At 47.5% G+C, this 15,157-nt stretch overlaps 1 protein-coding gene across 2 annotated transcripts; it reads left to right on the top strand.

The window, feature by feature from the left end:
- The first annotated feature begins 1,151 nt into the window (after positions 1 to 1,151).
- VCP (valosin containing protein) lies at positions 1,152 to 15,147 on the top strand. 2 transcript variants are annotated; one of them, XM_033122398.1, is made up of 17 exons: positions 1,152 to 1,460; positions 4,795 to 4,906; positions 5,073 to 5,245; positions 6,340 to 6,482; positions 7,051 to 7,181; positions 7,706 to 7,837; positions 8,909 to 9,011; positions 9,642 to 9,775; positions 9,853 to 9,988; positions 10,344 to 10,456; positions 10,877 to 11,041; positions 11,133 to 11,255; positions 11,515 to 11,727; positions 11,927 to 12,235; positions 12,516 to 12,671; positions 13,741 to 13,895; positions 14,022 to 14,676. In XM_033122398.1, the coding sequence occupies exons 1-17, from the start codon at positions 1,444 to 1,446 to the stop codon at positions 14,125 to 14,127; spliced, it is 2,421 nt and encodes an 806-aa protein (XP_032978289.1). In that variant the 5' UTR covers positions 1,152 to 1,443; the 3' UTR covers positions 14,128 to 14,676. The 2 variants fall into 2 exon arrangements, with proteins under 2 accessions (XP_032978289.1, XP_032978288.1); XM_033122397.1 differs by lacking the exon at positions 1,152 to 1,460 and adding an exon at positions 1,494 to 2,045 and having other exon boundaries at positions 14,022 to 15,147.
- Positions 15,148 to 15,157: the final 10 nt, after the last annotated feature.

Here is a 15,157-nt window from a genome sequence, read left to right as displayed (position 1 = left end):
TCCAGTTGAGTGCTGGTTGTCTAAGGTGCCCTCTCCCAATATCATCTACTTTATGACTTGAGATCTGGGTAGAAGAAAGGGCTACAGGAATCCTTCTCAGGAAGCAGTGGTTTTAGTCCTTCCCATTTCCTAAAAGCAGAGCCCCGAAGCCCAGGATCCTGTTTGAAGTGATAGAATGAGTGGTTTGGGTCTGGAAGGTGGTCTAGGCAGGCCTCTCAGGAAAGGGCAAGTATTTGATTCTTAGAGGGGACAGACAAGCAAACCTGTGTCTCTCAGACTGACTTCTCACCTCCTCCCTAATCCTAAATTCTGGAAATTTGTGTCATCAAATGTGTCCGCATGGATAGGGGTGAAGGGTGAATTGAGTCAGCGTTACTAAAGCTGCCGAATGAATATAGTCAGGGCTAGCTGGCATTTGGAGCCCAAGGACTAAAACTCTCAGCAGGCAATTTTATTGCTGCTTTGGGCTCTATTAAATCTGCTGTTTGTTCTATGGATGTCTTTTATCCTCTCTTGACTTGGGTGCCCTCCCTCCTTCAACCATTAATATTAATACCCAGTGGTAAGAGGAAGCATATACCTTCAAGCCCTAAGGAACTGTAAAGCCTGTGGGATTAGGGTTATCAGAGGGTGCAATGACAATAGGGTAGAATGGATGAAAAGCTGGGGTGTTAGTCAAAGGGTCCAGAGTAGGGGGGGCCTGAGCCAGCATTTTGAAGGAGCAAGTAGAGGGCTTAGGGTGAATCCTCAAGTTTTTGAAGAAGATAGGTGTGTAGGTTTTCACTACAACAGCACTAGACTAATACAAGGGTTCAATCCATTGTGCCAGGTTCTTCCAGCAGGATAAACTCAGGAGCCAATGAACTGGAGCCAAGTGGGAGAGTCCGCCTCCAAGGGATTAAAGGTTTTGCTTTCGCCAGTCGATCTGGCCTCATTCCTTTCGTTGATTGGTCGAGAATCCCAATCCGTCGAGGAAGCGTAGTGTTGCAGCCAATTGATGTGGCGTTACTAGGCGTGTTGCATCCCTGAGGCGGGAGCCCGGCCGCAAGCGAATTTTCTGATTGGCTGTGGTCCGCGGGTTGCTGGGGAGAGGCGCGGGGAGGCGGGCGGGAGTCCTTAGGGCAGGCACTGATTGGCTGAGGTGAGAGCACCTCTGCTTCCGATGATTCGGCTCTTCTCGGCTCGGTCTCAGTGAAGCGTCTGCAGCCGTCGTTTGAGTCGTCGCTGCCGCTACCCCCTCGCGGATCAGGAGCCAGCGTCTTCCGCCCGCCCACCGCCCGGGTGCCGCTGGGAGGAAGCGAGAGGGAGGCCGCCTGCGGGTTTGTCGCTCCTGTTCGCCCCGCGCCCAGGAGAGCCGAGCCCCGGCCCCGTCGGTCGCCTGCCGCCCCTTGTAGCCGTTACCCCGCGGGCCGCCACAGCCGCCGGCCAGGAGAGGCGCGCGCCATGGCCTCCGGAGCTGAGTGAGTGTGTGTGTGCGCGCGCCCGCCCGCTGCGGGTTCGCGCACCAAGGGACCCTTCCGTGCTGGGTAGGCCCAACCCGGCCTGGCCTTGGGCGCGTCTAAGAGGTGGAGACCAAGAAAGAGGGAGACAGAGAAGGAGAGGACAGGAAGGGGCCGAATGAGGGGCCGCAGGCCCGGCTGGGCCTGGCTGCGCACCCGCGCGCCCCCTAGGCGGGGCTTGCGTTGGGCCCGGGTCGGGGCCTGGGCCAGATCGTGCTGTGTCATGCAGGCCCCGGCCGGCCTGATTGGCTCCCTTAGAACAGCCGTCCCGGCTTAGTGAGGTCTGCGGGCCCACACTGCCGCCGCGGAGTCCTGGGGCCTTGGGGCGCCCACCTGCGATCCGACCTCCGGCTGAAGGCCTTTGGTCCGGGAGAGAGCAGGCTCCACGGGCCCAGCGCCCTAACTGGGCCCGGTGGGCGTGGACTTTGGGCCACGTGAAGACCTTCGGAGCCCGGAGACCCGGGCGGAGGCTGGAACTGGGAAAGGCCTGGCGAGCTCAGGAAAGCTCACTATGGCCCCTGTGGAGCCGGGTCGGCCTGGCCCATGGTTAGCATCCTCTGCGACCTGAGTAGTGAGTAGCTGTTAGGGAGAGTGTGACCCCTGCTTTTCGCGTCTGGACTTCCTGTTTTAGGGCAGTTGTTATTAATATGAGAAAGCTTTAGTCAGTTTTCCTTGATGTTTTGAAATGAGTGCGGGAAGAAAGGAACTTTTCCTTTCCCTACTATTTTAGTTCTTGCTATATCGTTGGAATCTGAGTTGTATTTTGTGGGCCTTCCTAGATTTCAGCCTCCGTGGTGTGAAAGTTAAGAGTTGCCCTAGCTCTTTGAACACTCACGGTTTTTCCCCCACAAGCTGCTATGTTGAGAAATCCTGGGCCCTCCACCTGTGAGGAAAGCATCAGGTAAAACTTGACTACCTCTGTCCGTTGAACTTAGAATCAAGAGCTTTAGATACCGGGGAAAAAAAGATAGCCATGCAAATCACCTTCCTGACTTGAAGAGAGTTTAGGTTTTTGAGGTGTGTGCCTTTTTTTCAAGTTTCAGAATCCAAATGAAGTACTACTCAGTCGCCTATTTAAAAAGACTACTTATTAATACTTAAACTATTCTTAGATTATTCAGTCAGTCTTTTGTTTTCGAGACTAAAAAAAAATCCAGAAGTCTTGGAACCTGAGCTTCATAGTTGGTTTCTAACCTCTAGGCCATCTTGATGACTTAACTGAATTCCCTCCAAGCCCCCTGTGGCCCATTGGAGCTCTGGAAAGGGCCTGACTCATGCAGAAGACAATGGGGTGTGTTCCCAAAGAGCCTTCAGGACTGCTGTAGGCCCATGATCAGGCTGAATTCTCTTCTGGAGAGGTTACTTCTTTTGATCTCAGTAGGTAGATGTGGAATTAAGGGAAGAGCATACTACTCATCCCCAAAAAGGGTAGGCAGATCGGAGGTTTTCCTAGACTGCAGCTTTGGGGTTAAAAGACGAACTATGATGACTAGAACCATGTTATTTTCCTCCCGTCCCAGTTCTATAGATCAAGCAGGAAGATGGGCAGCCCTTGGAGGGTATTTTGAGATGTGAGGGAGAGGGAGAATGGATGGGTTTAATTTGTCCTCAACTGTCATATTGACCATGCTTGCCCTCCAGGATGTTGATAAGCATCGGAAGAATTTGCCAGTTCTGCAGCACTGTGCTCAGAGTGCCACACTTTTGGGTTGGGGGAGGCAAGCCTAAGCCTAGGAAACACCGTTCTTGGAAACTAGTTTAAAGTCTATGATTAAAGATGCAACTTATGTGAAAGGGTCAGCAGAAAGTTTACAATTTTATTAGATGAATAAGATTTATATTTCTGTTTGGTGTATCAGGACCCAAAGATGTAAAAATCCTGTAACTCCCTAGCTGGTATTCTAGAGCATAGGCATCTCTTTTTCTTGCAAGTTGTGGAGATGTTTCTAATAAGAATACTATTTTGTCTTGTTTTGTTGACTGATATATTCCCCCAGATTCTAGTACTTGGCTTATAATATATACTCGTTAACTTGTTGAATGAGGAAATAATTCAAGGTAAACCTTCCTTTTTGTTTACTTCTCGCTTCCTTCATTGTCTGGCCTCCCTAATTTGGTTAATGCACATGTTTTCCTAAGCCTTACTAAGAAGGGGTAGCTTTTCAAAGGGAGAGAGCCCACTGAGTTTAGCTAGTGAAGGCTGGAGGTAAGCTAAGAAATTGGTGTTGGGTAAATGATCCTAGCTTTTGGGAAATAACTGAAACTGGACAATTTAAACTGAGCTTAGACTCAGGCAACCTTGATTTGGGTGAGAGGGATTTGGATTTGTCCCATGTCTCAGCATTCCTTGGTTTTGACTTTTTGAACCAACTCCATGGAGTTGTGTCTTTGCAGAGATTACCTTTTGAGCTTGAGCCGTGTCTTTGCAGAGATTACCTTTTGAGCTTGAGCCTCTTTCTGTAGGTTCTAGATTTGTTAGTGTTTTTTCCATATACGATGATCTTTATGTTTGGCATTCCTGTGATGTGTAGAAAGCTCTGGCATTCAACAGGGTTAGCCAGTGAGGAGGGTAGTGCTAATAATTCTGCTTCAATGTCTCCAGGCTTGTTTGGTGGGACTTGGGGCCTGCCTGAGCCCTATGAGAAGTTGTCTTGCTAACTTCATTCTGCAAGAAGGTTAGTTAGCAAGGAAAGGGGGTGTGCTTGTTCTGCAGTGCTAATTATAGTTACCATTAAAGCTTTGTGCATTAAAGCGTTGTGTTAAACATTTTTGCGTTCATTATCTCATTTAAGACAATAATCCTCTGAGATAGGTACTACTGTATTCTCCATTTTACAGATGAGGGCATCAATTTCTAGAGAGGTTAAATAACTTGCCCAAGATCATAGATAAGTAAGAAATGTCAGCATTGGAATTCAGACCCAGCAGGTCTAACTACAGAGCCCCTTTTCTTAATCATTATTCTATCCTGTTTAAGATGATTTTCATTTCTCTAATTGTACTTAGCCTCCACTTCTATTTTATTTTCTTAGGCTGTAGTTTCCTGACCCTGGGGCAAGATCCTAGGCTTTATAGCTAGGATGCCAGTGCTCAGAATACAAAGAGCTACTGGAATGGGAATTGTAATGTGTGCTAGATATTACTCTTTATGATCTGGACTGAATTTCTTTCATCTGAACTCTCTGATGTAGGGACAGCTTCATCTCTCTATTTTTTTTCCTAAGTGCATTTTAGAAATTGGTGGGGACTCTGGCTAGAGCATGTATTGGGACTAACTTGATTTTCTTTTTCTTAGTTCAAAAGGTGATGACTTATCAACAGCCATTCTTAAACAGAAGAACCGTCCCAATCGGTTAATTGTCGATGAAGCCATCAATGAGGACAATAGTGTGGTATCCTTGTCCCAGGTAAGTTAGGTCCACAGTCCAAACCTGAGGGCCTTTCCCAGGTTTCTTTTCTCATTTTTCTTGCAGTGACTACAGATAGAGTGGGGTTTACTGGGAATTCCAACCTCCAGGGCTGCTGTTCACACCCTGGCCCAGTGACCCAAAGGCCTTAACCTTCTTTCCTCAGCCCAAGATGGATGAGCTCCAGTTGTTCCGAGGTGATACAGTGTTGCTGAAAGGAAAGAAGAGGCGGGAAGCTGTGTGCATTGTGCTTTCTGATGACACATGTTCTGATGAGAAGATTCGAATGAATAGAGTTGTTCGGAATAACCTTCGCGTACGCCTAGGGGATGTCATCAGGTGTGTGGGGGGTTCTTGGCTCCTCAGGGATGGGAGGCCAGAGACTGCCTGCATTATAGGCAGGACCCCCACGAAGGCCTTGGCAGCTGCAGACATCGGAAGCCTCCTAACCATGGAAAGACTCAACGTTTCAGGGTTGTCTTTAGGTTTTCGTTCTGCCTTCCCGGGACTTCAAAATCTGCCTCTGCATGACCTTTGGGACAAGTTGGCATTTCTATGACTTTGATGCCTTATTTTTTCCTACCAGAGGTATAACTTATGCCTTAGACCCTGGTTTAGGATGCTGTACAAGGGTGTGTATCTGCCAAATAACCTCACTATTGTGTTGGATTAATGGCTATGTTGGGGCTGGAATGAGATGGGAGTGTGGGCTTGGAAGGTGGACTCCTGGCAGGTCTTTTTAAGGATCTACATTAATCTAGGAGAGAGGCATAGTTTGAGCCAGACCCACGATAGCTGCGATCTTAGTGATTTTGGACTTAACTTTAGGCAACAGGCTTCTCCATCTTGGAGTCATCTCTAACTACTGCTACCCAACCACCTGTCACCTAGCCAGAAATATCTTAGGCTTCTGATTCTTTTTTATAGATTCTAGCTTTCTTGTAGCCTTTTTCCTGGAGGTGCTTAGTCACTTTTTTCAAGGTACTCCGACCACCTGGCTGAGATGATTTTTTCATTCTATTTCTCTGACACACTTTTCAGACTAAGGCCTCCTTTTGTAATATTGGATCACCGGTATTAGCCAGAGTGGGTCATTCTTGGATATCTTTCACTGAAGACTCTCCCTCCCGTGTCTTCTTCGTGGGGGTTCCAGATGTGTGGGTCTTCCTTTTGGTTCATTGATTGGGATTGGGCAGCCCAGTAGCTTCTAGTGGCTTCCCTTCCTACCCCACCCTGAGTGTGACCTGTCTTAGTTCTGCTTGGCTATTCCTTTGTCCTTACTCCGACCCTGCTCTCCTGCCTCTCTTTACCTAAAGCCATCCCTGCCTTTTCTCTTTCGCTCGCCATCAGCTCTCTGTGCCAGGCCCTTTCGGATGCCCAATGCTTGGGGCTGCAGTGTGGTTGGTAATGTGGAGTCTGCTTGTCATCCTCAGCATCCAGCCATGTCCTGATGTGAAGTATGGCAAACGCATCCATGTGCTACCCATCGATGACACAGTGGAAGGCATCACTGGCAATCTCTTTGAGGTATACCTTAAGCCGTACTTCTTGGAAGCTTATCGACCCATCCGGAAAGGTGAGAGATAATTCTAGGGACTGAGCTGAAGGATGGTTGTTTGTAGGGATACTTGGGAGTAAATCTTGGAGCATCTATCTCATTCTCATGTATATAAATGCATATGCATTCTGCACACATGCACATGTGTGCTGTCACTTCCCCCCTGCCCTCCTTCCCACTCTCCCATTACCCTATTACCACTCCCTGGTCCAGGAGAGTAAGCTGTCTTTTCTTAAATCTGGAGGAGGAGGTGGGCCATTTTGGCTGTGTCACAGTCCAAAGTTATTTAATATTTAGCACAACACTACCATTGGTGGTGGTTGTAAAAGCTTGGGTTGCATACCCCAGAAGTCAAAACAGTATGGACTTCTGGCATATCAGGTTTGTTCACTGTCTTCTTGAGTGGCAGAGGGACTCCTCACAGGTTAGCTTTCTCCTCTTGCCTGATGCTTAAAACCATGGGGGTGGGAAGAAGAAAGGGCAATATCTAGTGAACACGACATTCTAGACCCCAAGTTCTGATGAAGAATTCTCACTTAGTCATAGTTGACACCTCTGACTGCCCTCATGCTGATTATTCTCACAGGAGACATTTTCCTTGTCCGGGGTGGAATGCGTGCTGTGGAGTTCAAAGTAGTGGAGACAGATCCCAGCCCTTATTGCATTGTTGCTCCAGACACAGTGATCCACTGTGAAGGGGAGCCTATCAAACGAGAGGTGAGTTCTCTCCCTAATCCCAGTATTGGATTTCATGATTACTCAGAGGGGCAGTCACGTGGTAGCTATCAAGATGGCGTGCTCTTTAGAACTAAGCTTTTTTCCAGATTTGGGAAACCTCCCAGCTATTCATTTCTGGGTCTAGGTGTTTCTTGGAAGTACCTGATACCAGTAATTTTAAAAATCGAGATAGAACTCAAAGGATCTAAGTGGTTGGACTAAGTTTTGAAGAAGTGATGCTGATAATGGCATCCAGGCCTCTGCCTTTTTGCCACAGTTTCCAGCTTCAGGTCTTAGGGGAGCCCTTCACAGTAAGACTGAGGACAGTGTGAGGAAAAGGCTATGCTAGAAATCTTTGCCTTGGGATTTTGAGTTGTTTGAGGCACGATCCCCTTAGTGCAGATTTCTTCTCGTACAGCAGATTTCTCCACACCAGACAGATTGTGGAAGGATTTGGAGAAACTCAGCTTTTACTGATAATAGTATTCCTGCCTTTTCCTTTTCTTTGTTTCCTCCATATTCAGGATGAGGAAGAGTCCTTGAATGAAGTAGGCTATGATGACATTGGTGGCTGCAGGAAACAACTAGCTCAGATAAAGGAGATGGTGGAGCTGCCCCTGAGACATCCTGCTCTCTTTAAGGCAATCGGTGTGAAGGTGAGCATCTTGGGCTCGGGGGGATAGTTTAGGGTGGTAATTAACAACTACTTGGTGTCTGATCCTGGGACCAGTTTTCATGTATGTTTCATTGTTTTGGATTCGAGAGGTGGTAATAAATTCTTTGAGATTATAGAGGACTCTAAATTTATTATAGATACTAATAGTCTAGAACACAGCAGGCCAATGAAGTTCTCTGTCGCATCTATATTTTATATGTATAAAAAATATATATTTTTTATTATTATAGCCCTTTAAAAACGTAAAAACCATTCTTGTGGACCCTGTAAAAACAAATCTCACTAGTTTGCCAACCTATCCACAACAGTGCCGCCCAATAGAAGTAGAAATTAAGGAAATTTGCAGTGTAAAGGGCCTTGAGTAATATATTTGGTCTACGATATCACTTCCCAGCTGTTTCCATTATCATGGGATGCACTGAGGATTAAATTATTACCCCTTCCCGTAGTATGCACCATACAAATAACTTTGTCTTCTATGTGGGCACTTACCATGTGCTGCCTGTGGGTGAGGCCACAGAAAAGACAGCTTCAAAGAGGAAAACTTGAGGTTGGTGGTAAGAAAAGCATTCTAACGTGGTCATGAATCCTGGAGGGTTGTGATTACTGAAGTCATTGGGCCTCTGGCAACACTCTTTCTTAAATGACTAAGCTAGTCTTTGGCCCTTGGTCTGTCTAAAGTCAAATCTTTGGCCTAATGGCCTTTTACTTTTCCTTAGTCTCAGGATCTTCAGATTCATTCACATTCGAGTTTCTAGACTCACACTGCCGTTTCTTGGGGTGGTTTCTCTGCCCTTTGTCTCCTATGCAAGTTGCAGTCATAAAGGTCAGCTTTCTAGCAGTATTTTCTCTGCTGATAAGAGGACTGAGTGTGGCTTGAAGTAAACTGTCTTCCTAGTAGCTATAGCTATGGGCTCATTCTTACTTGTGTCAGGGTTAAGCTTATTCTCACCCTTTCTGTATAGAGCCTTAGTCAAGCCATTTTAGGGTGGATGGGGTTGGGAGAAGGTGGGAGTCTCAACTCAATCACACCCTCTGTACTGGTCCTTAGCCTCCGCGGGGAATCCTGCTCTATGGACCTCCTGGGACTGGGAAGACCCTGATTGCTCGAGCTGTGGCAAATGAAACTGGAGCCTTCTTCTTCTTGATCAATGGTAGGAGACTTGGTTCACCTTGTGTTTGGCTGGACCCAGTTTTGAGCTGAGCATGACTCAGTCTCATGAGCTGGAGAGACACAGTCATTTGCATACATGCCCACATGTACACTTAGCATCTTTCTTCTGCTGGGGTGCGTTACACATGGATAAGCAACAAGGGGAAGATACATTACTCTTGTGCCGCCGATTGATCCCCTTTTGAGAAAAATTATGGACAAGCTACAGACATTTAGGGGGAGCAAGTTAGGATGAGAAATCAAAACGTCCATGCTTATTTATTGGAGAGGGTTTAGGGGAAGGTCAACTGGCTCTTGGAGAATGATATTTAGCTGGTAGAGGTTCACTTGGTGTGCTGCTTCTGCTCTGGCCGGAGGTCCCAGAGCATTTTCTGTCATCCTCACACTTTCAATTCAACTGTGAGATAAGTATACTGAGTTCCTTGGCTTCTCTCCAGCCTGCCCTGGTGGCTCTCCGGGGATAGTGGGTAGTAGAGTCTGTGAGAAAGTAAGTAGAGGTTACCATCTCACCCAGGACCTGTCTCTGGACTGGGCAAACAAAACATTTGATTTCTTTTGGGATTGAGGAAGGATGTAGTTTTGTCATTGCCTCAATTCTGTATCCTTTCAGGTCCTGAGATCATGAGCAAATTGGCTGGTGAGTCTGAGAGTAATCTTCGTAAAGCCTTTGAGGAGGCTGAGAAGAATGCTCCTGCTATCATCTTTATTGACGAGCTGGATGCCATTGCTCCCAAAAGAGAGAAAGTAGGAACTTACCCAAGGGATTAGTGGGGGGTTGACAGGTCCTGACTTCACTTCTGACCAGTATCCTGTCCTGACAGACCCATGGGGAAGTGGAGCGGCGTATTGTATCACAGTTGTTGACCCTCATGGATGGTCTAAAGCAGAGAGCACATGTGATTGTCATGGCAGCAACCAACAGACCCAACAGCATTGATCCAGCCCTACGACGATTTGGTAAGGACCCCAAATTTCCTTCATCCCTATTCTTGCTCTTAAAGAGACTATAGCTCTACTGGTCTTAATCTCTTTGATTCCCACACCTGTCCTTTATCTGAATCACCTAATCCTGAGGATTTTTTGAAGCTCTTTGTAATGATAGGGCCCACGGGTCCTTTCCCTTATCTCATGTTCTGTCCAGAGTGACCAGCCCTCCTGGTTTGCCTAAGTCAGGCTTCCCAGGACGTGGAACTTGGAGTGCTAACATCAGGACAGTCCTGGGCAAACTGGGATGGTTGGTCACTTTAGATCTATTCCTTCTTCCCTCCGGACCAGAAATGAGCCTTGTCTGTGTTCATGCATTGTCCCACAGGTCGTTTTGACAGGGAGGTAGATATTGGAATCCCTGATGCTACAGGACGCTTGGAAATTCTTCAGATCCATACCAAGAACATGAAGCTGGCAGATGATGTGGACCTGGAACAGGTGGAGTGGTGATGAGGGCTGGCCAGGGTTTAGGATAGCTGTCTAGGCAGGTGGAGGGAACTGCTAGGACTATAAACTTAAGGTGTGAAAAGACTGGTTTTGATTCCTGGGCACGGGAAAGGAATCGACCGGAGATTGAATCCAGGAAACTGGACTTGGCATGTTTCTTGGTTGACACTGCATTAGAGTAATAGACCAGAATTTGGGGGGCAGCTTTATTTCCAGGCCTGGCTTGAATTCCGAGTCCAGGCTTGAATACTTAAAATCCAGCGAGTGAAAGGACTGCTAGTATATCTTTAGAGAAATAAGAGAACCCAGAGATAGGGGTCAGGGGAAGGGGCCAAGAATCTGTTGTCTTTGAGCTTCGTGAGACAGCTGGGTCGGAAGAGACAGGATAATAAGTAGATCTTCTCTCTGCAGGTAGCCAATGAAACTCATGGGCATGTGGGTGCTGACTTAGCAGCCTTGTGCTCGGAGGCCGCTTTGCAGGCCATCCGCAAGAAGATGGACCTTATTGACCTGGAGGATGAGACCATCGATGCTGAGGTCATGAACTCCCTGGCAGTTACTATGGATGACTTCCGGGTAAGGACTGCACTCCCATCTCAGGCACACACACATGCACTTTGACCCCTCCTCTGGTAAGTCTCATCCCCCGTTTTTCTTCCCATTTTAGTGGGCCCTGAGCCAAAGCAACCCATCAGCACTTCGGGAAACTGTGGTAGAGGTGCCACAGGTGACCTGGGAGGACATTGGGGGCCTGGAGGATGTCAAACGTGAGCTTCAGGAACTGGTCCAGGTAGGGTACCTTGGTCCAGGGTGAATCACTGCTTCAGTACTTTGTAATTGAGCTGGGTGGTCTTGGGGTGTTGGCACATTCATTACAAGAACTGTGAGAGCATAATTCAGGAACCTGCTATTACCAGGTTTGAGGCACTGAGGAGCCCGCTCCTATGGGACCTGGGTCTTACACTCTGGTGTGGTAGGGGGATGCTTCTGTTTGGTTAGGTTCCTTTCAAACTAAGGGTATCCTGAACCCTCTTTTCTTTTCCTCCTAGTATCCTGTGGAGCACCCAGACAAATTCCTCAAGTTTGGCATGACACCCTCCAAGGGAGTATTGTTCTATGGACCTCCTGGCTGTGGGAAGACCTTGCTGGCTAAAGCCATTGCTAATGAGTGCCAGGCCAACTTCATCTCCATCAAGGGTCCTGAGCTGCTCACTATGTGGTTTGGAGAGTCTGAGGCCAACGTCAGGGAAATCTTTGACAAGGTAAGCTACAAGCAGCTGAGATATCTGTTCACTTGCTTGGGGGCAAGGTAGAGATAGAAGCTGTTTCTTTAGGAAAGTTAAAACCGTCTCATTCTGGCAGCTCAGCCGGGGCAGTGAAGGTCACTTTATCTTCCTTTCTTTCTCAGGTCTAAGAGACCCAGTTGTGCTAATGCTTGAGTCCCATCTGTCCCTCCCACAGGCACGCCAAGCTGCCCCCTGTGTCCTGTTCTTTGATGAGTTGGATTCAATTGCCAAGGCACGTGGTGGTAACATTGGAGATGGTGGTGGGGCTGCTGACAGAGTCATCAACCAGATCCTGACAGAAATGGATGGCATGTCCACAAAAAAGAACGTGTTTATCATTGGCGCTACCAACCGGCCTGACATCATTGATCCTGCCATCCTACGACCTGGCCGCCTTGATCAGCTCATCTACATCCCGCTTCCCGATGAGAAATCCCGCGTTGCCATCCTCAAGGCCAACCTGCGCAAGTCCCCAGTTGCCAAGGTAAGTGCAAAGTCATGGGCCATGAGGACTAATGTGAGTCCTCAGGCTAGTGTGGAACGCTCTTTTGTTCCTGTACAAGATTCCATTGGGGATTTCTGGCGTTAGGGTTGTAAAGGGAAAGTGGAAGAATTGAGGGTATTAGGGTAATCTAGAATCAGGAATGAAACAGGGTGGTGAAAGATGGGACAAACTGGAATTGGAAGTGCTAGACTGGCCCAAAGATTGTGTGTTGCAAGGCGAGGAGAGGCTAAATGGTAAGATACTCTATTGCTTCCTTTAGGATGTGGATTTGGAGTTCTTGGCTAAGATGACTAATGGCTTCTCTGGAGCTGACCTGACTGAGATTTGCCAACGTGCTTGCAAGCTGGCTATTCGTGAATCCATCGAGAGTGAGATTAGGCGAGAACGAGAGAGGCAGACTAACCCATCAGCCATGGTGAGTTTGCATCCTTTCCCCAGATGTGCCAGTTATGGGGAGCCAGGGGACGGTCTCCACTAGAGTTAAGAGTATAAGGTTTTGGAACGATCATCTGACGGAGATATTTAGCAGGACATCAAAGAGAAAGAATTACTGAGGTTTAACTCCTTCAGTCTGGAATTATGAAGGATGAGAAGAGGTGGGCAGGCTATATGCTCAGTCTGAATTAGGTTCCATGAGGAAAATCAAATGTGATCATGCAGATAAACAAATAGAGCAGGGCTTAGAACCTGGGATCCATAAGTGTGTCTACCACTGGTGGTCCCGTGGACCTCTTGAAATTAAATGCAAATTTTGGGTTGTTTGTGTCTGTGTGTTTTTTAAGCTCCATAAAGATAGGTACTCCATATCATCTTGCTTATTTCCCACTGTATCTTGGCACCATGTTAGAGAATGAATGAATGAGTGGCTTTCTCTACCTTTTGGAGGAGGTCTGTGACCTTCCTCCTGTAAATGCTTAAAAACTACTGATAAGACTACTCCTAAGTCACAGCAATTGGAGTGGCTTCTCAGTGGAAGAGAGAGGGTTTGAGCTGGGCTATTGAAGGGAGAGTAGAATTTGGGTAAAGAAAATAAGCGGTCCGAATAGCCTGCTGTGAAGTAGGATTACAGGAATTAGGGAAACCTGGGTAGATTTAAGAAGGCATGTTACTAGAGACGAGGCCACTAGGTTAGGTGTAATCCAGACGTGATAAGCACTGAGAGCCACTGACATTTTTAAACTTATGTTTACTGAGGTATAATTTACATATAGTAAAAATTCGCCCGTTAAAAGTTACCTTGGGCCACTTGACTCAGCTTTTTAGCCACCCTAATCCTCTGGCTCTGATGTGATTTCCATCCCTACAATTTTTCCCTTTCCAGAACGCACTCACAGGTTTTTAAGCAGGACAGTGATTCGATTTTAGAAAGATTGTCCTGGTAGGGAGACCAGTGGGCTACTGCAGTAATGGGGAGCCAGAAGGCCAGGAAAGGGATCCAACCTGGGTCTTAACTGTCCCTGGTGGTCTGGTCACCAACCCTGCAGGAGGTAGAAGAGGATGATCCAGTGCCTGAGATCCGCCGAGATCACTTTGAGGAAGCCATGCGCTTTGCCCGTCGTTCTGTCAGCGACAATGACATTCGGAAATACGAGATGTTCGCTCAGACCCTTCAGCAGAGTCGGGGCTTCGGTAGTTTCAGGTAAGTAGGCTGCACGTGGGCGATGCTTAAGTTGTCTTGGGGACACTAGAGGGATAGTTGTGAAAATTCCACACAGGCCTTGTCCTAACCCTTTTTTTGGTGGGGGCTCTGCTCTTTTGCACACAGATTTCCTTCAGGAAACCAGGGTGGAGCTGGCCCCAGTCAGGGCAGTGGAGGCGGCACAGGTGGCAGTGTATACACGGAAGACAATGATGATGACCTGTATGGCTAAGTGGAGGTGGCCAGCGTGCTGTGAGCTGGTCTGGCTGGACCTTGTTCCCTGAGGGTGGGGGCGCTCACCCAGGAGGGACCAGGGGTGCGCCCACGGCCTGCTCCATTCCTCAGTCAGAACAGTTCAGCCACAGTCAGACTCTGGACAGGGGATTTCTGTTGCAAAAAATACAATACAAAAGCGATAAAATAAAAGCGATTTTCACTGGGGAGGTGGAGAGTGAATTACCAACAGGGAATTGGGCCTTGGGCCTACGCCATTTCTGTTGTAGTTTGGGACCTGTGTGGGTGTGAAACAAGGCACTACCGCCACTCCCCACAGTAAAGTATCTGCACTTCTCTCAATGCTTCTCGAGCCCTCCCTTCTTCTCCCTACCCAACCTGGGCAGGAGAATGAAGGGCCACAGTTGCTGGGTGTTTATATAGAGAGTAGGTTGATATTATTTTACATGCTTTGAGTTAATGTTGGAAAACTAATCACAAGCAGTTTCTAAACCAAAAATGACATGTTGTAAAAGGACAATAAACGTTGGGTCAAAATGGAGCCTGAGTACTGGCCCCTGTGCCTGCTTCTTTTCCTGGGAAGGGCCTTGGGCTACCCCTCACTGCCAAGGCACTCTTTCAAATGTGAAATCCTGTAATACTGCACCCTCTTCCCCTCCTGATTAAAATTGGTATAATGATGCTGCCTCACCCCATGTCTGCAGTATCGCTGGTTAGGACTGTGGGCGAGGGGGAACAGCCTAGTGGAGCTTCAAATATGGAGAATGTGGCATCCTCCACCTGTGTTTGATGTGGGTGGTAAGGCTAGGCTTGCAGAGCTTCCTTTTCCTGACCAAGGACTGGATTGGGGTGCGCTCCAAAAATCATAGATTTTCAGAAAGATAACAGTCTCTTTCTAGAGGTGGATGTTCTTTTGGTGCACCTGAAAATCCCAAACATTCATGCTCTTCCTCACTTACAATTATGTCCACCTTTATGTAATTTGTATTATAAAAAAATAGCTTTTTCTAATATAAAACTCTAGTATT

This window comes from Rhinolophus ferrumequinum, chromosome 12 (genome assembly GCF_004115265.2).
Source record: "Rhinolophus ferrumequinum isolate MPI-CBG mRhiFer1 chromosome 12, mRhiFer1_v1.p, whole genome shotgun sequence".
Taxonomy (NCBI): domain Eukaryota; kingdom Metazoa; phylum Chordata; class Mammalia; order Chiroptera; family Rhinolophidae; genus Rhinolophus; species Rhinolophus ferrumequinum.
The sequence above is the reverse complement of the archived record's forward strand: the minus strand, read 5'-3'. Positions and strand labels throughout refer to the sequence as shown.